This window comes from Colletotrichum siamense, assembly GCF_013390195.1.
Source record: "Colletotrichum siamense strain Cg363 chromosome Unknown KSG_Cg363_contig07, whole genome shotgun sequence".
NCBI lineage: Eukaryota > Fungi > Ascomycota > Sordariomycetes > Glomerellales > Glomerellaceae > Colletotrichum > Colletotrichum siamense.
The window spans coordinates 1,624,541-1,648,090 of record NW_023501020.1 but is presented as its reverse complement, the minus strand read 5'-3'; the positions used below and the strand labels follow the sequence as shown (position 1 = coordinate 1,648,090).

At 55.1% G+C, this 23,550-nt stretch overlaps 5 protein-coding genes across 5 annotated transcripts; 2 read left to right on the top strand and 3 right to left on the bottom strand.

The window, feature by feature from the left end:
* Positions 1-3,016: 3,016 nt before the first annotated feature.
* Positions 3,017-3,886, bottom strand: CGCS363_v010768 (uncharacterized protein; the record flags this gene model as incomplete). Its single annotated transcript, XM_036642617.1, has 2 exons — positions 3,017-3,569; positions 3,642-3,886. The coding sequence occupies 2 exons, from the start codon at positions 3,884-3,886 to the stop codon at positions 3,017-3,019; spliced, it is 798 nt and encodes a 265-aa protein (XP_036491736.1).
* Positions 3,887-13,255: 9,369 nt separating this feature from the next.
* Positions 13,256-17,910, top strand: dhkK (Hybrid signal transduction histidine kinase K; the record flags this gene model as incomplete). The annotated part of the gene is made up of 2 exons (XM_036642616.1): positions 13,256-17,746; positions 17,800-17,910. 2 exons carry the CDS (start codon positions 13,256-13,258, stop codon positions 17,908-17,910), a joined length of 4,602 nt encoding a protein of 1,533 aa, XP_036491739.1.
* A 770-nt stretch (positions 17,911-18,680) lies between these two features.
* On the top strand, positions 18,681-19,940 carry CGCS363_v010766 (uncharacterized protein; the record flags this gene model as incomplete). The annotated part of the gene is made up of 1 exon (XM_036642615.1): positions 18,681-19,940. One exon carries the CDS (start codon positions 18,681-18,683, stop codon positions 19,938-19,940), a length of 1,260 nt encoding a protein of 419 aa, XP_036491738.1.
* A 217-nt stretch (positions 19,941-20,157) lies between these two features.
* On the bottom strand, positions 20,158-21,069 carry CGCS363_v010765 (uncharacterized protein; the record flags this gene model as incomplete). The annotated part of the gene is made up of 2 exons (XM_036642614.1): positions 20,158-20,944; positions 21,002-21,069. The coding sequence occupies 2 exons, from the start codon at positions 21,067-21,069 to the stop codon at positions 20,158-20,160; spliced, it is 855 nt and encodes a 284-aa protein (XP_036491741.1).
* Positions 21,070-21,968: 899 nt separating this feature from the next.
* Positions 21,969-22,356, bottom strand: CGCS363_v010764 (60S ribosomal protein L30; the record flags this gene model as incomplete). The annotated part of the gene is made up of 2 exons (XM_036642613.1): positions 21,969-22,120; positions 22,179-22,356. 2 exons carry the CDS (start codon positions 22,354-22,356, stop codon positions 21,969-21,971), a joined length of 330 nt encoding a protein of 109 aa, XP_036491740.1.
* Between the last annotated feature and the right edge of the window lie 1,194 nt (positions 22,357-23,550).

The following is a 23,550-nucleotide window of genomic DNA, read 5'->3' as shown; positions in this document are numbered from 1 at the left end:
TGACTCATTCGAAAAATTGGGAATAAACATCACAACACCAACCGTGCAAAAATGTGATCTTGACATCTGGGTGAAAACGGCAAAAAGTAATCTTTGAAAGGGACGAGACTCGAACTCGCGCGGGTTGCCCCACCAGGAAACAGATGTTAAGCTGACCTTAACCTGGCGCCATAACCAACTCGGCCACCCTTCCTGAGATTGTTGAGACTTTCGTCGTGGTGGAGGTGTGATGAAGCCCTCGCCAACCAGGGCTTGGTCCTGGGGATCCACACCCTGGCGGCCGGAGAGGTGCCGGCCGCAACGGTCGGTCCGGCTGCGTCATCCCTGTTGTGCGAAGTGCTAGAGACATTGTTGTTATATAAATATGAGGTTGTATTCTGTCTCCGAGTGAATCTGTAACAATTGAACAAGAATCTTATTGTTTTGCGATATGCAGCTTTGAGCACTTTGGCCGTCTCCGAACTAAGATCCATCGCCGAGTCAAGTGTGACTTTGTTCTTGATTGGTTTCGCTTTGATGTTTGTCATTCTTGCCTGTGGTATATACTGATATATTCATGAGAGGGGTCTGTGACTTTGTGCTCGTCGAAATACTTCTATTCCGAAAGCACCACAGCCCGGTTCTTCAGACATCGAGCTGACGCAGAGGAGCCATTACGACGAGCGGTGACTTCATCCACGAGAAACCAGCCATCAGGGATATTTGGCGCCGTGCAGTACTGCTCAGCATGGGTGATTACTTTATATAGCGTTGGTATTTGGTGAGGGGGTAGATTGAATAATGGACAGAACGTAGCTCTCGAAGCTCAATGTCGCAGTCATTTGGGTACTCGAAAGTCATTAGGGAGAGGCCCATAGCGCAAGACGATGAAGTAGTCGCCTTGGGATTGCGAACGTATGCGAGAATCATATCGTACCTAACGTGGTCAGTAGCGTCAGTCAGCTTTGTTAGTGTTCGTGTATTCCGTTCGAGGACTTCAATGAGACCGTGAAGACTCAATTTGCTGGGCCACCTGTAACTGGGCAGCTCAGTTCATAACTCCTTTCATCCCTAGTATCATGATGTATACAGAGAACAACAAGCTTGATGCGTGTAACCCATTGTTTGCGGATTCTGACTTGGCGGGTTCAATTCGCCTTTTACTAAGTCCCTTGGTCTCTCCGTTCTTCTCCTAAACTTGCATCTGCCAGGAAGCATGGTTTCCTATTTGGTACCATACTTCAAAGTGTGTAACTCATCTGTCAATCACTCTTCAGATTATCTAAAGGGCTGATAAAATCCCAAGATGCTCGCGATGAGCTTGGTTCTAATGCCAAATGCCATACGACGATCTCCGACTTGATAACATCTGCACGGAAGCTCATCGCACGACTAGAGTCATGTGCGAGGTCTGAGCAAGCCCGTACTCGATTCTACAACTTTTGATTAACGTCCACCAAGGCTGTTTAGTTCTGACGCCTGGGTATTTATCAAAAATACATACATTCGATACCAGAGCATGCTGCTCAGGGCCGACACGGTTCATGCTGTTGATCGTCGAGCGATGGAAGGGAGAATAAGGGCCCTGCACTTCTTCGGTCTTGTGCCCGCGACGAGGTCAATATGCTTCCTCCATAAATCACGGTGCCATCGTTTCCTTTCTTCGAATCCCCTCCAGCAATGACTGGTTGCTTAGAATATTATTAGTAGGGAGGCAAATGGAAGTTGCTAATAACACGATGGATCACAATTGAAAGCAGGTATGGAAACCAAAAGTGGCAATTTGAGAAGACTTACTCGACTCTCTGGCCTTGCCGATGTATTCGTTGGTTCGTATACCCAAGAGCCACTTGAATCGTTGTTCCAAATAGATCACGTCCATTTGAGTACTGACCCTGTAGTGCAGTGTAGTGACTCGGGGCAAAGTAGGGGATGGCTACGAAGCCGAATCGATTCAGTCGACGACCAGGATTTGGACAGGGCGTCCAGAGATCTGCACCTCTTGCGTACTTATACATGGGAGCTGTATCTCGTTAAGTGGCTCAAGTCTCTTCAAGCGACATTTCAAGGGCGGAGGGCATTGGGCCAACAAAAAGGCACGAGTTGGTGATCATAGCATGCTTGGAGCCACGATACGGGGAAAACATCCCTCTATGCACACGCATGGATATAGCACTTGTTAAGGATAGACCGTTACGCGCAGGTATGCTTTCAACGGACAAAAAGATGTTGAGGTCATCTCGTTTCGAGAGGTATTAAAGCAGCTAGCATGTGCACTGAGTATCTGGGCTGTTCTCCTCTTTCGAAACAAATATTGCGATCTGATGTTGATGACAAATGAATGCGCGCGTTCATAACGTTCATCTCCAAGACATCACTTGTCTAAAGACTTTTCCAAAGCAATCGAGGTGTCAATCTGGTTGTTCGAAAGCATCGGGTTGTACCATTACAGCAGTTGCTGTTCAGTATAAACAGCACAAGACGCCAGACAACAACGACAGACAGGGAAAGACTCTAGACAAGTTCGATCAGTAACGAGCAGCTGCCACAGATGTCCCATGTGCCGAGTGATCAACTTATAAGGCGTACACCCAGAAACCAAAGTGACAAAGATCAAAGAGTACTGGCTACTGGCCGGTCGCTATTCCACCAAGACCTCTCATACTTTATAACGACTTCAGAAGCCGGCTTAACATCACGGCAGTCACACTTGCAGATAACCTCATACCGGTCCTCCTACCGTCACATTCATGCCCCATCCCTCACCATTGCTTCTTGAAGTGATTGATATCATTTGACGCAGACACATAAATCCGCTACTATACATCTAGGGTACTTCATCATCCTGAACACTTCGTCCCTCTTCGGGGCATCATTTGAGACTTATTTGCGCGCTGGTACCATAGACCTAAGCCGCGTAGACGACAAAATGAAAAGTTATGTTTAGACGGTAAGGAAAGCCATAAAAAACCACCGCCATCCTTCTCCTCCACCACCACGAACAGGAAGCCTGCGAGACACACTGCCTGCCACGCGCTCAACCGTACTGCTGCCTCAAAGGCAACTTCCGATCCAGCGTGTGAAACGCCATCGTCCGCGGCGTATACGGCACCGTCCTCGGCGTCGCCGGGCCCTTCTGCATGTCCCTCATCTCCCACTCTCGCGCCTCCTTCGGGTCCACCGGCGAACTGCCATCACTGCCCGCAGCCTCCTCGTCCTCGGCGCCCTCCTTGTCGAACTTATTCGGCAGGCACACGTACACCGCGATGCCCAGACTGCACAGGAACAGGAACAGCATGTACACCGTCACGGCGAACGTGCCCTTGGCAAGCATGCACGACTTCTCCGCCCTGTAGGGCGCCGCATACGAGCAAGACTTTGAAATGTACCACGCCACGTTGGAGGGGTACCGCGGGTCCGCGTGGTCCGGGCCCATCTGCCCGTATACGGAGACGGTGTACATGGCGACCATGGCGACGTTGATGCCGACGGCGAGGAGGGGGAACCAGAACTTCATGATGAAGAAGACGAGCTTGGTGAGGAGGAGGAAGAGGGTGATGACGGAGAGGGCGACGTTGAAGTCGGTCAGTCTGTTCATTTGAGTGTCAGCTTCCTTCAATTTCCAAATCTCTTTCAAACTCATCCACAAGAACAAAACTTACGTCCTCGTCCATACAAAGGGAACCGTCGGCAGGGACTCATAGTTGGCGTAGGCGTAGAGCACCATGTTCGGGCTCGAGTTGAAGCCGTAGGCGTGTCCAATCTCCCACATCTTTGTGCGGTAGAGGTCCGGCTGGGCGATGCCGAAGAGGACGAGCAGCGGCACGAGGCCGGCCAGCTCGAGCGGGAAGATGGCCCACATCCATGGCCTGAGAAGCCATTTCCTGTGCAGGATCTTGTATGCCATCTTGGCGAGGCTGTGGATTTGGTATGATGATTAAAGCGGTTTGCGATATGCCCGCGCGCGCTCGCGCCGGTTCGAGGTTCGAGGTGGGCGGGTTGCGTTATTGTACTGCCCCCGCGGGTGTGGCAAACGTCTTGTCCTACTCTCTCCTCACTATTCCTCCGGCCTGGTTGGAAAGCTTGGGGGTGTTGGTCGGCTATTCTTATCCCGCTGAAGGCGCAGTCGTCGCCGAGGCAAACAATGGGAGGGATTTCACATTGGTCAGAGTACCAGCACTCGACCTCAGCTGTTAAACGAAAATCAGCACTATTCCGCCGTTCCCTTCGTTATCGTTATTGTCGTCGTCGTCGGTTCCGCTCGCGAATCTTCAAAGAGGGGAAAGGAGAAGAGAGGTTGCAAAGCGACCGCCGAGCCCGGTCGGGGCAGGGTGGCAGTTTAATGGCCATCTCTTGCAGATTCACGCCTTCACCCGGGCCTTGCTTGCCCACACACACATTCGCTCTCTTCGCCATTCACCATTCACCGGTTCACAGAGAGGGGGGCCGCTGGCAAGCAGGTCGGTGGCCCGGGTCAGCTTAGGGTCGCGGCATTGGACGGCTGCTGCATGTGCCGTGGTCGACAATCACAGCGGCGGTGCCCAATGAGGAGCGGAGGCGGGCAGAGGTGCTAAGCGCCGGGCTGGGGAGGGGCCGTTCGATTGGCCGGCCCCTGGGCGAGTTAGCCAATGGGGATGGCGATACGCGACGTTGCGCACAATACCCGCCCGTCTTTTTTTCGACCGGGGGCAGGATGAGGACGGGACAAGGGTCTTGGATGGCTGGGGGCCGTTTTTTCCGGTCACTCAATCACTGTCCGTTGGGGGGAGCTGTGGACTGAGAGAGGAGGGCAGAGCAGCCTTTTCGTGCGATGCTGGTGCGATGCGACCGCAAACGCAGCAGAAATCAGGGGTGAAGCGGCGTGATCGCTTGCGTTGACGCACAGTGATGGACAGGTGGAAACCCCGGATGTTGGGTGATTGTGTTGGTTCTACCGAACGAGACTGCACACTCGGCGCTTGCTGCGAAGCGTCTTGTCTCGCGATGTGATGGGGCACCCGTTCATGGATCTGACAAAGCGGGCCGGCCGGTTGACGGCCTCCCGTCTGCTTCCCGGAATGGTGGCGACGGCCCACGGGCGGGAACAACCAGACGCCGCGCATGGCACGTGTCTTTGGAGAGCACTACCTTAGACTGAAGAGACCCTTAGACACCGACGATCACACCGTGCTTTTTTCGCTGTCAAGAAGCTGCCATCGTCTGTCAAGGGAGACAAGCTTCTAGCGGTGTCCGACAGCAAGGTAAGGTGTCCGTAGACCGGGACGCTATCGGGAATCCCACATCGCGGGCTTAGGTGAGCGACGATCCGATCTACCGGCAATAAGCAAAGGATCATCGACGAAAGATATTAATAGGGGGGCAGCAAGGCACGCAAGAGTGCCACGAGAATGGGACTCTGACTGCCACCTTCAGATGACAAATGAGCTTGACCCGCGTCGTGCCTTGCCAACCACCACGAGTGACTTGCATGTGCTCTGCCTGCTTTGGGTGCCATCGGGTGAAGTATTCTGGGTATAGCTGACTGCCAGCTTGACAGACAGCGAATCAACCGGACGAACCCATCAGGCTGGTTCAACGTGTCAGCACCGACAACACGGTGACCGAAGGAGGTACTACACTCGTAACAGCCCCCAAGGACGACGTACGCAATGATGCCCACTGTCGTGCGTCTCCAGAGAACAAAACTCAGCCGTGTGCTCAGTCGTTAGCGGCTCCGAAAATGCGAATGCTCGGACAACACCGATGGCGCCTCGTGGTTGAAGCGGAGATGAGGTTTCTCATGCGGAGAGGGAGGAACGAGACGAGACATGGCTCCTCGCGACTCAGAACCCCACCCAGGTGAAGAAATGGGCAGGAATGCTATGCCTTGCCAAATCTCGGTGCTCGCTCCAACCAATGGGCGTCTTGTTGGCCCGTTTCTCCTTGCGTCATGCACCCAGGAGATGGAAAGACCCCGTTCCATTTTAACGAGAGATAGGGCTGATTTCTCGCTTCTCACAGCGACGATGTTCGATGTTAGCAAGGCCTAGACCGCGCTCATGGATACCAGCCGGTTATATCTTGGTGACGGCGGGATGACGAAGGGGGCTTCGACGCTTGAATCCTCCTGGTATTTTCATATCGGCCACAATTTGTTCTCTGGAGAGATTGTGTAACATGCTGCTACAGATACGCCGTTGACCTGAACAACATGGACGTCGAGCGTTTTGCTCGGATTCGCGACTTGACACGCCGGGGCAATTCGTCCGTGGAAAGGCTCAACGTCTCGCTTGCGCCCTTTGGTTGGCGCAGACGTTCGGAACACAGGCCGTGGAGGCATGTGAGACGGTTGAGGCGCTCCCTCGCCTGGCATTCTTCTGGTTGGAAATCCAATGAGAGAAGAATAGAAAGCAGATAGCAGCTCGGCTCCTGGCAATCGCCTAGTCTCACCAGGGCCAAAAGCGCGAGGGCTGCAGGAGAGATTTCCGCGCACTTCCCGCAGAGATCAGTTCGCCGGAGAGGAATGCGTGCCATCCCTCCACCGACATTCAAGGCTGGCTGGCGTTGGCTCTGCGCGCTCGAGTTCTCCCCCGGCTCCGAAGTGAGACCTTGGGGCTGGCTGGCATCGACGCTGCCCTCGCACAAGGAGGCATGCGAAAAGATGTCGGTCGCTTCTTTGAGGACACCGCAGCGTGCGGTCTCTCCAAGCCTGTCCCAAGCACACCCTCTGTCAAAAGGACCCAGCAAGAGACAAGAGCACCAGCAGGTCTCGGTGGCGGGCATGCAACCGTAAAAGTGTATTTTGGAAGCAAACAGCCCGACAGCCCCCAGAAAGGGCTTACACAGCTGGTTTCCGCCCGCTTGGGCAAGTCCCGGGCGATCCGCTTGTTCAGGCCCCCCGTTCAGGCGCTCGTCCGCACGAGGCCGGACAGCCACAGGTGCCTTACGGCCCCACAAACATCGTATGATGATGGATGATTGGCAATGATTCTAAACGGTGTCCTTTGAAAGCCTCGGGATGCAGGAGGCGGGAAGATCTATGCCTCGTGCTAGGTGGAAGAGGAAGGCTGTTGTGCTGATCAGACGTGGGAGAGGCGGCAGTACTTGCTCGCCTGCTTGACAACTACCGGCGTTTGGAACGGCCAGGTAAGGTACGGCGCGGCACTGGATACGGAACGGGGTACGGCGTCTTTGAGAGAAGTGATGGACCGAAGATCATGGCTGAATGCAACGAGACACGGCCTTTGGTGCTGACCAGCAAGGCGAGGTATGGAGTGGGTGACTGCGCTGCGCTTACTTGAGAAAAGTCCCAACAGCAGCACCTCCAGGTAGGCGCAGGCTCCCTGCTTGTTAGGGGCAAAAAAAGGCCCAAAAAAAACAAACCAAAAAAAAAACCCCAAAAACTGCGTGTTGACCTGTCAGAAGCATCAGCAAAAAGAAGCTGAACTTGGACTTACCCAACACGAGCAAGCCATCGAACAGCGAATCATCCGCGAAGAATAAAACGGCAAGGCAGTCTGGCAGCGCAAAGTGCAGAGTGCAGACAGGCAATTGACAAGCGTGAAGCCGGAATGGGACCAATGAAACCGGGCTTAGGCGATGGGGGGAACTGGCAGGTGACGATCATCGATCGGCGAGCTCGGGGTGGGGGCGACCACAGTCTGGACCGCGCCAGTTCGAGACCGACAGGGGAGCAGGAGCCACAAGGACAAGGGTATCCCTGCCTCAAATCGGTGCTGGCGTCTGAGGGCACGGGCCAAGTGGAAGGGAACTCACACTTTCCCATCCCAAATTCGTCCACCAAGATGGGTACCGAAATCCAATCGCCATTGCTGTTTTTTGCTTGCCTGGTGCTTTTGGCAGCCGTTGCCGACGACGGCGCAACCGCACTTCTTCGGTGGCTGGGTTCAAGGAATGAGGAACCACGACATAATACTGCCACGGACATCTACTCAATGTCTGGCTAGACGACACTAGAAAAAGATGCTGCATCATTGCAGAAAATTAGGTGACGTAGCGCATGTCTCTCGTTCATTGCGGTGCAGATACTCCGCGACAGCATGAAGCTATCCAGCGGCCTGTGTGCCCATACACACAATAATTGACTGCTGCATGCAAAAAATCGCCATATGCTTCGAAATGGTTACTTGCAGCAGGCGCGCATCACCTCGCCATCCTCAACAGATTGAAAAATGTTTCCTGAATGGGTGCTGGTGCTGGACGTGCATCATGGGGCGCGCCGAGGCAAAGACACTGTAGGGACCGTCCATTCATGCTCGCGCAGTCGTTGCTTTTCTCTCTCTCTCTCTCTCTCTCTCTGTGTGTGTGTGTGTGTGTGTCCATATTTCTCTCATGGGTTCCCGTTTCGTTTTCCAATGTCTCAAAAGAGGTTCGCTTCGTCCAGGATTGCATTCCTGGCCATGGAGAGAGAGAGAGAGTGGAAGAGAGACACCCGGGAGGGGACGTCGGACCGTTGCATGCAAAGGACAAGTCAGATCGATATCATGTGAGCGCGAGCCTATAGGAACTAAGCCATGGGAAGAGATTAGAGATACCGAAGTACAACAGCACAACGTACCTGTTGAGCGCGAGATTTCAACATGGCGACTCTCTTTCTCCCCCCGGTCTCTTGTGACATGTATCATCGTCATTGTCTGTCATTGTCTGAGAAGCAAAACCTTATGTCCATACAACGTAGCGTTGATATCGCCATGGCAAATTGGCATGGTGGTTTTGCTGTGACTGCCAGCGGTTTCCCATCTGGAGGGTGAGATATTCACTGTCGCGGGCAACGGCAGCAGTGCGCGCGCAATTTTTGATGTGCACACAGTAGAGCATCCCATGTTTCGCCTCATCCCTCGTTTCCTTACCAGGCGAGGCAGCGATCATCAGGATTAAGGGCAAAAGCCGAATTGCTTCGTGGTGGAGCGGTTTCCATCCCGTCTCTCCAATCCCCTGGACGAAAATCCCATGTTGCTCGAAGCTTGTTGAAAAGTTCCCCCCCTCTTCCCTTTCCATTCCCCACGTTTCGGTCCTCGGACGGTACCCCCCTCAAACGCCCCCTCCCCAGCGATCTGCTCGCTTCCTCCCTTTTTCCTCGTCTCTCATGCAAGGGTTCACTACTGACTGATACAGCCACCACCATGTCAATGTCGCATGCCACAATTTTTGGACGCACACGGCCGAGTGACTGCGGGAGGAGAGGGCGTGTGACGTGGGAAATATCTGTTGCCGAGCGCATCTAACGCGCGACGCATGAAAGCCCTTAATGAGCTGGGCAGCTTGGCTGCTACAGACAGAGACATGGGCCAAAGTCTTTGCTTACCCGCCCTCTTCGGTGGAAGGGGGGCCGCCCTCGCCTTTGTACTTTCGGGGCAGCGCGCATCTGGTTTGAGTGTACGGCGCAGGCCGGCCACGGCCACAGGCAGGGTGTCCAGGCTGCTGGGTTGGAGGCGGATGCACGATGAACAAGTTCTGACATAAGGCCCCCGACGAGCTGGATCCCGCGGCTTGCCATGACTTTTTCTTAGCATCCCGTCACACTTGGTTTGAAGTCGGCGGCAATTATAGTTTCCGCGTGGCATCAAATTGTCAGCCGTCGTCTGTTGATGCTGTTGCTGCTGCTGCGAGTCCTGGCGCACTGCGTGAAGCAAAAGATCGGACCCACCTGCAGGGCCAAGCTGCGGCCCTGACTGGACAAAACGGGAGAGCTTGGCGCTGTAAGTGGGGCAGCCATGGGGACCGGAGGCCAGAGCAGTCGCTGGTGGTGGTGTTCCTCCAGGGACTTGACTCCGAAGCGGTATCATTGGCTCGCTGGAAAAGATCAGCAGGAGTCTGGAAGGGACCTGTGGGACACGACTTGCATGTTGTTGCACAGCAGACAGCCCAGCAGCAGGAATCCCCTAATAACGAGAAGAAGACGACATGAGAGGAGACAGAAACACCGGCATGGTCCCCCGTTGCATTGTGCAGATTCGCGCTGCTGCTGGATCACCAAAGCAGTCACCGTGTGGATGTGTGCTGTGTGTTGTGTGTGTGTGCGCGCCTGGTACTCGTACCGAACAAAGCACAGGTCGTAATTCTGTGGGAAAAGGGCGAGTCGCGACAAGAATCCAGACCTGGGTCTAAAATGCCACGCTGCCGTCTGCCAGCTGTGCCCCCTCTCAACCCCGGTTCCCAGTCCCAGTTCGTGGTGAACCCGAATCCCCACCTCACCCTCGACCGCGGCGCGGGACCCGTCGCAGGCCCAGCATTGGTCGGTATCGGTACGGTAGGTAAGGTAGCTGCGGTACCTGAAGCCGAGAAGGGGACAGAAGTTAGAAGACACACTGGCCGTAACTGGTCGTAAGCTGGTCGGGAATAGGGAATAGGGTGGACTCAAACACGCGCGCCGTTCCAAGTGCCACAAAAGTCGTCTGGTTTTTGTCCGGCGCAACCACAGATCCGTTGCCGCTAGTTATCAAAACAGCGAGGGCCGTCATTCTTGTCGATGTTTCCGTCGAGTGTCGATAGCGCCGCCCATTGTCGGCAGGGCTACCTAGTGCGAGAAGGGGTAAGGACTCGTCGTGCTTGGCTTTTACCTCACTCGTTGTGGGGGAGGATAGATTGGTCCAAGGTTGTGAGTAACGGAAACCAAGCAGGAAGAAAAAGCAAGAATATGGCGACGCCGGGAGGGAAGGAAGGAAGGACGCGGATGGATTTGGCCGAAGGGTCTTTCCTGTTCGTAGCGTCCATGCCATGCCATACTACCTATGACATAGCACAGGCAGCTGCTGTCCACCTGCACTGCACCTGCCATGTAATCAATGTTTTCTTTCCAATCTGTTATGCGATGGTGACTGTTGGAATATTGACTCCTTTCTACATCTACGTCTCTCCTACCTTTTCTTGTCGTCTCTCTGCCAGACCTACCTGCTTGCCTGCCTACCTACCTAGTAGTTACACACGCGTACAAACACATACACACACCCAATCGACCTGCTTTACACAACACACGCGGTCGCATATCTTGCGGGTTTGGACTGGACCTTAAGGCATTCGAGTGCGGCACACTCTCTCCCTACTCATTCACACCCTAGACCTTGCCCTCCTCGCTCCTCCTCCTCTTCGTTCTCGTCCCATCCCAACACATCCCGTCCTGTCCTCTGCCTCCTCCGACCTACCTTGCCTCGCATTGCCTTAGTCCCTTTCGTTAGCCTCCGAGGAGAGAGATTACCTGAGCAGACACAGGCCAGAGGGCCACCAACGCGCCGCACTGCAGACCAGACCAGACCAAACCAGCCGCAGTCCAGACCAAACCAAACGAGTCCAAGTCGGTTTTTGCTTAGCCGGATGGTATGCTTTGGCAGAAGCAAGCGCAACAAAAACAGCCGAACCCGAAGCAGAGCTAATACGACGTTCCCTTGCCTTGTCCTCCCTCTTCAACATCGAGATACCGATTTCCCATAGTGCCCCTCGATTTCTCTTCCCCGATCCACGTACATCTAACCCACCGGTCCACGACAATTGCGATACACCCCTATCCCGTCGTGTCCTTGCCCGCCGCCATTTCGCTCAGTCGCCAGTCACCAGTCGCCAGTCGCCCGTCACTTATCCCGTTGTTGAGAAGACAGACCTAGGACGAGGGTACTCGGAAGCACAGGGCTCAAGCCAGCACGGCCGCACGGCACAGCAGTAGCAGCAGTAGCAGCAGCAGCAGCAGCACCTCACGCATCGCAGCCACCTCACACGCACACGCACACGTACCGCACACGACTCTCGACGCACCTTGCGCCAGCCAGCACCAATACCGACGACACCAGTAATTACCTACCGACTGTTCACCCTTCCAAGAGCCCTTTTAGCAGAGCAGCCTCGGCAGCGCATTGTATCGCATCTCACCCACCGCGTACGCAAAGTCGTCCACCGCACTTCGTGTGTGGTGTTGACCCCAAGACCGACAGACTGGATTGGACTAAGTTGACGCATCCTTATCCTGGTAATTGCTGTTCCTTTTCCTCGTCTCCTCGTCTCTCCTCTGTCTCGTCCATCGTCGTTGCTTTCTTTCCCTTCCTTTCAACGTTTATTTCACAGTCACTGCCACAACCGGCTGCTGCGAACTGCGGCTCCTTCCGCGAACCTTTCCTCAGCTCCTGGGCTTCCCTTGTCGGGGGTGGAAGCAAAGTGCACTTCAAGGGGAGGGGAGGAGCAGAAAAAAAGAGAGAGAAGGCCCCGAGTCCAGCCCAGTCGATACGACATCCACCCCCCGTCCGCTGCACCGCTGCACCTATCCACCCCCGGTCGTACTGGGAAAGTGCCCCCTCGTCCAAGCCTCCTCCAGCCCATTGTGCCCTGCCTGTCCTGGTCAGGTCCAGGTCGGAGTCGGGTCCAGTCCGTCCAGTCCCTTCCGCTGCAGGCCTTTCCCTTTCTTCTCAGTGGGTGGCCCCGGCCTCTGTCTCTGTCTCCGTCTCCTTCAATACATCCCGTCGTCGTCGCCTGTCGTTGTCGTTGTCGCACTCCGCTCTTCGCCGACGACGACAACGCCAACGACAGACGGGACAGCACAAGAAAGAAAGAGCCGGGTACCAGGCCTGTGATGCATGCGCCTTTCACCCGCTGCCCGCTCTCTACTTTACACCTTACCCGCTACAGCGTTTCTTACCTTCACCTGCCTGCTTTACCCTTACCCTTACCTTGAGGTACCTTACTACCTCTTACACCCGCTACCACTACCACGCTAGGTGAGGTATCTGAGATGGGCAAGGTTCCTTGAGGTGCCTGACCTGAGGTTGACCACTTGCACGCTACCACCGCCAACTCGAACCACCACAATCTCCTCCGCTTCCTGCTCGTCGCCCTCTGGTCGCTGCTGCAGGGCAAGCGGTGCACCTCAGCTACTCCTCCCCACCTCCACCCTTACCTTACCACCTGGCCAGCATCACCCTGCCCTCCACTGCCTTATTCGTACCGTACCTTACCTCTTCCCATGGTGCGGTGCCCGTGCTCACCTGCCCGCGCCCGCCTATTCCGCCTCTTCGGTGCTGCGCCTGTGCCCGCCCTTCCCGTCCGTGCCCTTTGTCTTTCAGTCGTCGTGCCTTTCCGCCTCTGCGCTGGCCTTGCCTTTGCCTTGCCTCGCCTGTTGTTGCTGCTGCTGCTACTGCTACTCTGCTTCACCTCCCGTCTCCGCTGTCGCTAAGACGATCATTTTAGTTTCGGCAGGGGAAGAGAACCATACACTTAGAGTAGCCACGAGACGAAAATTTCCAGACCGGTCCGACTTTCTGGGCCCTACCATCTTTGCCCTCCCTCTTGCGCATTCATGCCGAAGGGCGACGACTCTTTTCCACAACCCGCCATCCACTATCTGCCACAGTCCTCCCCGACGATCCGACCCCATTACACCACAGCAGGATACACCGCGAATCCCCCGAAGAGCATCAACAACACCACCACCAAGACCGCGAAAACGAAGACACCGAACTCATATCCCTTCGCTACCCCGGCTGCGAAGACCTCCAACACCGCCGCTGCGACACCCGAGAGCCCTGCCTTTGCTTTCCCCGCCGCCGAGTCCGTCAATCCTCTCCAGGGCCCGGGTTCCGGTTCACAGTCCAGCAACCCTCGCTATCTGCCCGCCTCGCCGCCTCCCTCCACCAACGTCTTCAGCCCCGAGGGACAATGGACAACACCCGATATTAGTCGGTACGGTTTGACGTATAGCGCTACAACTTGCGAAAATCCCTTTGACAACGTCTCAAAGTCCCTCCTCACGCCCACCTCCGATCCGACCTCTCCCACCACATACTCACCTACCGAGGAGCCCTCTCGCCCGCGCCTGACGAGGCCAGCACCCCTACAAGCGAAGCGTCTATCGGATGAAGAGACTCATCAGATCGACACACAACCCTCTCCGCTGAAGAAGCCGCGCCGTCTAGCTCCCCCGAGAACTATCGACTTACCTAGGCCTCCCACTGCAGCGGCAATACTGGCTGCACGAAATCAAGGGGTTACGTCCCCTCTGTTCTTTTCCCGCTCCAACACCCGCCGACCCATGCCCACTCGCCCGAACCCTCTACCTCCCTCAGACGCCGCCGCTGTTCTGCTGGCCCGTCTGAGGGAGGAGAACGATGGCGTCCATACCGTACGTCTGGCCCGCGGCACCGTACATGCTCGTGGCGCTGCTAGGTCTGGTAGCACTCCCGGGAGCAGTAGCTTGTCTTCCTCTGCAGAGGCTACCTTGACCTCGTCGCGAAGCCCAATCAGCCAGTCCACAGGCCCAGGCATCGCAGAGCTGAGGAATATTGGTGTTGTCGAGCTTCTCGAGCAGGATGAGCGCCCAACCTTCATTATAGACCTGGCAAATCCCGTCAACAACCAAAGGACGGCGCTTCACCTGCTGTATGCTAACGCGGCCCTAAGAGCTTCGCTCGGTGTTTTGGAGTTACTGTCAGTAGAAGGGGACGACGCCATCAAGAATTCTGAGTATACGCATTTCAAAGCGTGGGCCATGAGTTTCGTAAAAAACCAGGAGTCGTTGGATGTATGCCTTCCATCTCACAACTATGGAGGGATCACGTGGACTTGCTCAACCTTGCGCAAGCGCTATCGATTCGTGAGCGGCAACATGAGTGCTGTGTCAACCGCTCCCGACTCGCCAGCCCCACTAGCTGAAGAGTCGGCGGTCCTTGAACAACGGCACAAAGGTCCTTCTCCCCAGCCGACAATCTTGCAAATAGAAGAGGAGCCTGACTATTTTGGTGATGCCGTCTCGGATACCCACGATATGAATGACACAACCATGGGCGAGGATTGCATAATGGCGGACGATGGCGGGAGGCATCACACGGACGAGTTCACTCAGCAGGTGTTCCAGACAAACATGATGAAGCCCTCTTTCGACTGGACACGCATTCAAATCACCGACGACCTTAGCGACCACATCCGCTTTGCTCGGAACGTCGACTGGGCTTCCACCGCGCTGGGGCCTATCGAGCACTGGAACTCGGATCTCAGAGCCATGGCTAATATGGTCATGGGCAGCCCTCACCCGGCGGCCATGTACTGGAGCCGAGACAATGTTATCCTCTACAACGAGGCGTACGTCGAGCTCGCCGGTCAGAAACACCCACAGCTCATGGGCATGCGGTACAAGGATGCCTGGGCTGAAATTTGGTCGGAGCTGGAGGGTGTGGTAAGCAATGCTTGGGATAACGGCACATCAATCATGAAGAACGACAACCAGCTCTTCATTATGCGACACGGCTTCTTGGAGGAAACCTTCTTTTCATGGTCAATCATTCCATTGCTGGGAAGCGACGGTCAGATTGTCGGTCTCTACAACCCTGCGTTTGAGAACACCCGCCGCAAGGTGAACGAACGCCGCATGTTGACTTTGAGAGAGGTTGGCGAGAAGACCGCGGCCGCTAAGGATGTCCGGAACTTTTGGCCAAGGGTTCGTGAAGGCCTCGAATTCAATGACCTGGACGTGCCCTTCGCCCTTATTTATTCTGTTAAGGAGGACAACGAAAGCGAGGTGTCTTCAATGCATTCCGGCAGTATAGCACACCCGCCTCTTTTGCAACTTGAAGGCTCCTTGGGTGTTCCTGACGGGCATCCGACAGCCCTCACCCATCTCGATCTCAAGTCCTCAGATGAGGGCTTTGCGCCGTATATGCGTCAGTCTATGACCATGCAGGGTGCGCCCATTGTTCTCTCTCAGGAAGCCGGCAACCTTCCGTCCAAGCTGCTCGAGGGCATGGATTGGAGAGGTTTCGGTGACCCATCGAAGACAATTGTCATCTTGCCTGTGCATCCTACAACGGCAGGAGAGTCAGTGGTGGGCTTCATCGTCTTGGGTACTAACCCCCGCAGACCATACGACGACGACTACCAGCTTTTCATTCATCTACTCTCCAGACAGCTGGCGACATCGATGGCCTCAGTTGTGCTATTCGAAGAGGAAATTAAACGGGGCCAGAGGGCCGCTCGTCTTGCTGCACTGGATCGCCAAGAGCTGCAGATGGAGCTTTACTTGAGAACCCAAGAGGCGGTGGAAAGCGAGTACAAGTTCAGCCGAATGGCCGAGTTTGCACCAGTTGGCATCTTTATTGCTAATGACAAGGGCCATATTAACTTCGCCAATGATATGTGGTGGCAAATATCCAGGCATCCGCGCACCGAAGACAGCGTCAACACATGGATGCAAAGCGTCAGGGAGGAAGACCGTTCAGGTCTCGAACGCTCGTGGAAGAAGCTTATCGAAGACAAGGAGGCTGTTACCGTCGAATTTCGATTCAAATGCAGTCGGCAAAACGGACGCAACACCATCGACACCTGGGTGTTGATGAGTGCGTTCCCGGAGAAGACCGAGCACGGCACCCTCAAGAGCATCTTTGGCTGTATCACCGACATTTCGCCGCAGAAATGGGCCGAGGATTTCCAGAAGCAACGAAGAGAAGAAGCGGTGGAACTCAAGCGACAGCAGGAGAACTTCATCGACATCACCAGCCACGAGATGCGCAACCCCCTTAGTGCGGTGCTTCAGTGCGCAGATGAGATTGTCAACAGCATCACGGAGTTCCGAGGACAACAGTCAGACCATAAGGAGCTCGAGGTATTGTTGGACGGCTGTACGGAGGCTGCCAACACAATCAACCTCTGCGCTAGCCATCAGAAACGCATCGTAGATGATGTTCTGACACTCTCCAAGCTGGACTCTCAACTGTTGTTGGTGACCCCGGTCGACTCACACCCCGTCACGATTGTGCGACACGTCATCAAGATGTTCGAATCGGAGTTGAGCACGCACGACATTCGTCTGGAATTCTCAATTGAGCAGGCATTTTACAAGCATGCTGTTGACTGGGTCAGGTTAGACCCGTCTAGGTTAAGACAAGTCTTGATCAACCTGATGACCAACGCTATCAAGTTCACCCAAGGCCGTGAAAAGCGCGAGATCATCATGAGCATGAGCGCCTCCAAAGATATCCGCGAAGTTACCCAGAAGGGTGTTTCATTCTTCCCCAGCCGTAAGGAGGATGTCAAGGCCCTGACCCAAGAAAAGGATTGGGGCGAGGGAGAAGAAATCAACCTTCACTTTTCGGTCCAGGACACAGGCCCTGGCCTTCGGGAAGACGAGAAGAAGCTCCTGTTCCAGAGGTTCTCGCAAGCCTCACCGCGCACTCACGTGCAGTATGGCGGCTCAGGTCTGGGCTTGTTCATCTCGAGAATGCTTGCTGAATTACAAGGCGGCCAGATCGGCGTCATCTCGGAGAAGGGTATTGGTAGCACTTTTGCATTCTACGTGAAGTGCCGCAAGACGCCCGCGCCGAGCGTAGACTCGACAACATTATCGGCTTTGAACCTTGCCAGACCGATCAAAGCACCGACATCTTCGCCATCGACGCCCCCTCCCCCGAACTCTCTGCCACGGCGGGCATCCTACCGGAAGCCCGTCCCAGAGGGACCTCCACCTCTGGACGTCTTGATTGTGGAAGACAACATTGTGAACCAGCGAGTTCTCCAGAAGCAATTAAGGAATTGTGGCAACAACACGCATGTTGCGAACCACGGCGGGGAAGCACTGGATCAACTCAAGAAGTCTCGTTTCTGGTCTGGAAAAGAGGCGGAAGGTTTCGACCTCAGCGTTATCCTGATGGATCTAGAGATGCCGGTCATGGATGGCATGACGTGCGCGAGGCGCATTCGCGAATTGGAGAGGGAAGGAACTCTCATCACTCACATCCCCATCATTGCCGTTACGGCTTACGCGCGGCCTGAGCAAATCGAAAGCGCGAAAGAAGCCGGCATTGTAAGTGGTTATTTCCCGGTACCTCAACTCGGGCTCTACTAACATGTTTACAGGATGACGTGATTTCCAAGCCATTCAGAATACCTGAATTGATACCCAAGATCAATGAGTTGGTTGCAAAATATAAGAAACTCTCTACCACAGAGACTATCGTCTCAAATTGAGGGGCAGACTTCAGCATACTCAGTTAGAGCTTGACACCAGCAAGCCGAGTCGTGTCATCATGAGCATTCAGAGTGCCCGGATACCGGGACCGAAGCGGGGGGTAGGCTTCCTTTTACATATCTGGTCGCAGTCTCTATCGCATAGAGAGACTAGCCAGATTGGCGTTCATAGGGGGAACTGGCATCAAAAGACCCTGGAGGATGGGTTGGTTTAATTGGTTATGGGACTGGCATTTCAGAGACGGAAGCATCCGGAGAATCAAAGACGTGGAGTCTGGAGCGGATTGCATACGGAGTGAGAACGCAACACTGGTATACCGGCGGCGGGTGTTAACCCATTGACAATGAAATGTTTCTCAACGAATTCATAGTACGATACGTTACGTTTGGACGTGTTGTGTAAATCCTTGTGGGCTGTTGTTCGTGAGCGCTGTTGGGTTGATGCATCCAGTAATGACCTACCCAAACGCATACCAATATGTTCAAGTTCAGCAACTCTTCTGTCATGATAGACTCTCGGCGTTGGAAAGCCGAGCCAGGATAGGATTTTGTTAATCAATACTAGTGCCTGATTGGGTAGCTTTACTAGACACGGGGTCGTGATGTTGAAGGCCTCTCCCCCTACGTTCCCCGGGTACTCAGACCCACCCACACCTGCTTACCTAACCGCGAATATTTCTCAAGCTTCAAACCTCACCTCAGTCCAGCAGCAACCACGACGGCCACGCCAAAGCAACGCATCGCGGCCTCGGTCCTCAAAACCTCCAACAATGCACCCCCAGGCCCTGCGATCGGCCGGCGGCCGCATAAGGCCAGACGTCGTTGCCGTCAAATCATACATCCGCACCTTTTCCACCACACAATTGCGTCTCGCCGAGTCCGACTCCTCGAACAACTCCAACGGCAATGGTGCCCCGACGAGAGCACCCCTCTCCGGCCGCGAACGATCCCGCAACGCCGCGAGCGAAATCAGCCAGATTCTGAGCAGCGGATCGACCAGAGGAGTGTCCAAACCCGACAACACAACTGCGGCTCAGCCCGCGCGCGTCATCGACGTCAAGACACTGCCGAAGCGCGGCCTCGGCGGTGGCCTGGGCAGCGGCCTGGGCGGCGGTCCGGGCAGCAGCTCAGGCGGTTCCAACTTCGTCAAGCTTCCCACCAGCTTCCGCGGCCGTGGCGGCGGTCTTGGTGCCAGGGGTGGTGGCCGTGGCGGATTCGGCGAAGGCAGAGGCGGTGGATTCCAGCGCGGCCGCGGCGGCTTCGGTCGTGGTGGAGGACGGGGCGGCATGATGAGAGGCCGCGGCGGCCGTGGAGGCCGTGGCGGTCGTGGAGGCCGTGGCGGTCGCGGCAGACGTAATGCGGACGGCGAGGAGGATCGGAGGGAGCCGAAGTCGACCGAAGCAGAGGAATGGCACCGCCCGACGACGGAGGAGGAGCACCTGTACTACCGCAAGCGCGACATCGGGCTGCCGGAGCGCTTCGAGCCCCGCTTGACCGCGGAGAGCCTGCTCGCCTTCACACCGGCGCTGGCGACGGGCGCGCCGTTGGACCAGGCGGTGCAGGTGCTGGACGCGCTGAGGGAAGTCGGCGGCGGGGCGAAGCCTGCGCCGGGCGTGTGGGCGCTGCCGAAGCACGTGGCGACGGAGCTTGCGTTCCGCGGCGACGGGGCGCACTTCTTTGACGATGTGGAGGACAAGAGGGCGTTTGTGGAGGCGATCAAGAACACGCCGCAGGAGAAGATGACGACGAACATGAGGGTCGTCAAGAGGTCCCCCGAGCAGCTGGAGGCCGGCGCGGAGAAGGCCGTGAGGGAGTACATCATGGACAAGGTCGTCAAGGGTCAGCATGTGAGGCCCGAGTTTGTGGAGTTGGGGGCGAAGCAGCCGCTGGAGGTCGCGCGGGCGAAGCACCTGCAGAACTCGAGCTACCACGCGATTGAGAGCGGCAAGTTTGACGAGAAGCTTGCGCAGCTTGTCAACCGGGCCAAGGGTGCCGCTAAGCCTGCTGCTGCTGCGGGTGCCAAGGCATGAGTGTGATGGCATCGAGAGCATTTGTATGATTAAGGACCCCCTCAAAACAAAAAGGAGAAACACGAACGTTATTGTACATTTAGATACAAAGTCTCTTCTACCTCAACTCTGTGAGGCTCGTGATAAATTCGCTCCCTGATGACAGGACACAAGGAGAAAAAAAAGAGGGAAACGTGAACTCTTTTTTACAGTTTTGTATACACACAGGTCATCACATCTACGTGAGCTTTCTGATAGTCTGCTCCTCCACCGCATCAACGCCCTTCATCTCCTTGTCCTGAATCTTCTTCAGCTCCGTGTCCGCGCGCCGCTTCAGGTCCGGCACGATGAGCTTGTCCTTGTTCCACTTGGTGTGCAGCTTCTTGCGCTTCTCCGTGACGGCGCGCATCTTCTCGCGCCACGCCTGCGCGGCGTCCTTCGCCTTGCGCACGACGGCGTCCTTGTTCTGCGGCTCGACCTTGAGGATCAGCTCGAGCTCGTTGTCCGGGTCGCGCTGCGGCTGCTGGTTGAAGTCAGGCGACGCCTGCACGGCGGACATGACGGGCTTGAGGTAGTCCTTCTCGTGCAACAGGAGAGAAACGGTGCGGCCGCCGGGGCGGGGCACGATCTCGGCGAGCTCGCGGAGGGGGTAGGACTGCGCGGGGTCCTTCTTGTCGGGGTGCACGGCGAGGGCGCCGATGGCGTCCGGGGAGAAGCGGTCGCCTGTCTGCATCTTCTTGAGGATGTCCATGTGGTGCGTGGCGAGGGAGGCGAAGCGGGAGGCGACGTCGCCGAAGTCGAGGGGGTCGGCGGGGTCTGGCTTCGGGTGCTTGGAGCCAGAGGGGTCGTCTGGGTCGGCGTCGTGGTCGGGCGCGGCGTGGGATGTGCGGGAGACGACGGCGGGGGAGTCGGCGGTCGGGTAGGAGGGTGGAGATTTCTTCTTCTTCTCGAGGGGAGGGCTGGAGGTGAAGGTGCGGCGGAGGAGGAGGGTTTGGGATGCGATTAGGCGGGGAGCCTGGGTTTGGCTGGGTGTTTGTCTTGGTCAATTGTGTGGTTTGCTTGGAGATGGGGAGGGTATTTACCTTCGCGAAGCTTGGGCGAGGCCATTGGCGCCGCGGAGGAGCGTGCTGGTGGCTCTGAAGGGGTGCATCTTGGGTGGTGGTGGTGTGGTGTTTTTGGGTGCAGCCGTTTTGAAGCTTGGAGCTTCACAGTTTGAAGCTGGTGTGACGTCGGATTTTGGCTGGGACCCGCCAAGCTTCGGTCAGGTCACCTACCGGCGCTTTTCAGTTAGTCAGCACTTTTTTGCCCATGGGCAGATCATGAACAGGTGGAAGAGTATAAGTCGTAAATACAATTAAGTTAAGGTCATGTTTGTTTGTTTATCAAGTGAACGTTTCGAGTGGTTGTGGCATGGTCACGCTTGGGATGGGGAGAGATCTTGGGTTCTTGAGAAACACTGTGTTTTGATCTATCTACTAGCTACAACCTTCATGTATCCTGGCGTCGCGTCGATAAAGTCGGGCCGTTCCTCAAGAGGACTGCTCGTCGGAGAAACTGCAGCAGCCCGATGTTTTATAGTCTGAGGTATCATGAGGTTAGTCGTAATCCTCCACATGCTAATATAACATGCTTCGCAGGAACCGTTCCTCCACACGCCTGGCAAGGCATGCTTCGTAGGAACAATCCTCCACACGCCCATTAAGGACGCGCTTCGCAGGATACTTTCCTCCACGCATTCAAGCAGAATGCGCTTCGCAGGAAATTGAAGGTTTGGAAGGGGAGACATACCTTATGATCAGTTCTCCTTGCAAGTGCGGTGCTTGCTGTCAAGAGGACGACCTGTTAGTCGGCATTCTCCACGTGTGTTCCGGCGTAACACGCTTCGCAGAATGTTTTGAGAAGTTTTGGTTCACGTACCATGACATCAGAGCCATTGACAAGCGCTGGGCGGTCTGTAGGAAGGGGGAAACGGTCAGTCGATACATTCTCCACGTGCATACACACGCTTCGCAGAATACTTCCGCCGCGGGGGGACATACCTGCAAAGATCTAACCGATGGTCTGATCAGCGAGAATATCCGAGTCGCCAGCATCGAGGATGACCATGGTGCCGCAGCGGAAGAGACGGCCGCAGGCGGTTCCCATCTCGATGTTGGTGCCGTTGAAGTGGTGAACGGGCACCTTGGCCAGCATCGCGTAGTCTGTGACAGAGTCAGTACATTCAAAGTCTATCATCGCAAGGGCAAGAATTCGCCATACACTCGAGCTCCGACTTGCGAAGGGGAGGGGCGTTGGCGGCAATGAGGACCAGCTTGGCCTTGCCGGTGCGCAGGGCTTTCTTGGTACTGGCGTGGCCGAGGGAGATTTTGCCTGACTTCACTACGAGAGCGAGACGCTGGGCGAGGGTGTCGCTAGCCTTGTTCTTGACGCGAGCCATTTTTGAGAGTTGTTGGGGAAGGATATGGAAATTTGAGTGTGAAAATAGAGGTTATTTGTTGCGAGTGTGGTTGGCGGAACGGAGGTGAGAAAGAATGTGAGTGGGAGGAAGAAATTTTGAGTACCTTTCTTAACTACCCCACTAGCGTCACGTGTGGGCTGTTAGCACTTCTCAGGTGCAGTTTGCGAAGGGTAGGAAGGTTGAGACATGATACCGTAATGTCTTCTTTGCCTTTTCCCGTTCCTGTTTTCCAAAGACACCTTGATTGTACAAATTCTGGGGGAATCTGGAGTTGTTGTATCTGGTAGAAGGGGAGACAACGCTACAGGGAAAATTCCATCTTGTCCTCGATGAATTGAGGACGCCTGCGCACCTGCAGACCAAATACGCTGTATGCTTCATCCCAGTGAACAATCATAGAACATAGGGGCTTAGAATTAATCACTTTAAGAAACATCGCCAGTTCGCGTGGGAGTTAACACGAAGGTGTGGTACTACAGGTAGGTAGTAAGTTTCGTTGTCAACTCTTTCCTCCACCAAAATTGAAGCTCAACGGGCGACGCCCGATGGTCCCCTCAAGCTCCTCATTCCCCACGTCATTCGAACCAATGTTCATTTGATGTCGCAGGTAATATCTAAACAGATCACGGCTTGGAACTCCAAACGATCAAGAAAGCGTTAATACGCTGGTGCATGTGAGTTTGTTGCTGTCTCCGACAGCAACAGCTTCCGCGCTCCTTAGGTGCTAAAAATTCCCGGCTTAACAACTAATACTGGTCGATTGGCCCAGCGGTTTAAGGCATCTGCTTTACACGCAGAGGATCGCAGGTTCGATCCCTGCATCGATCATTCTATTTTTGCCATTTTGCTCGACATGCACTCGGTCCTAGCACACCGCAGCAAGCATACGCTGGGACGCAGACAACGGAATGCTTCAATTAGATGACTGCCTTTATGTTGATGCGTCTGGTGGTTTTTATGTGGATGCTGCCATCTGACTTTTCAGGAAAACAACCACGATCTGAAATGCCACGATAAAAAAGATGAGACCCGAAGTGGATGTTCGGACTGAGTGAACGAACATGAGCAAAGAAATAGCTTCGTCATTGACCATCATGACAATAACACCAGCGCGCAAAGGCCTTAGGAGTATATCCCAGCATGTTGTTATAACATATGGATATTATTAGGATG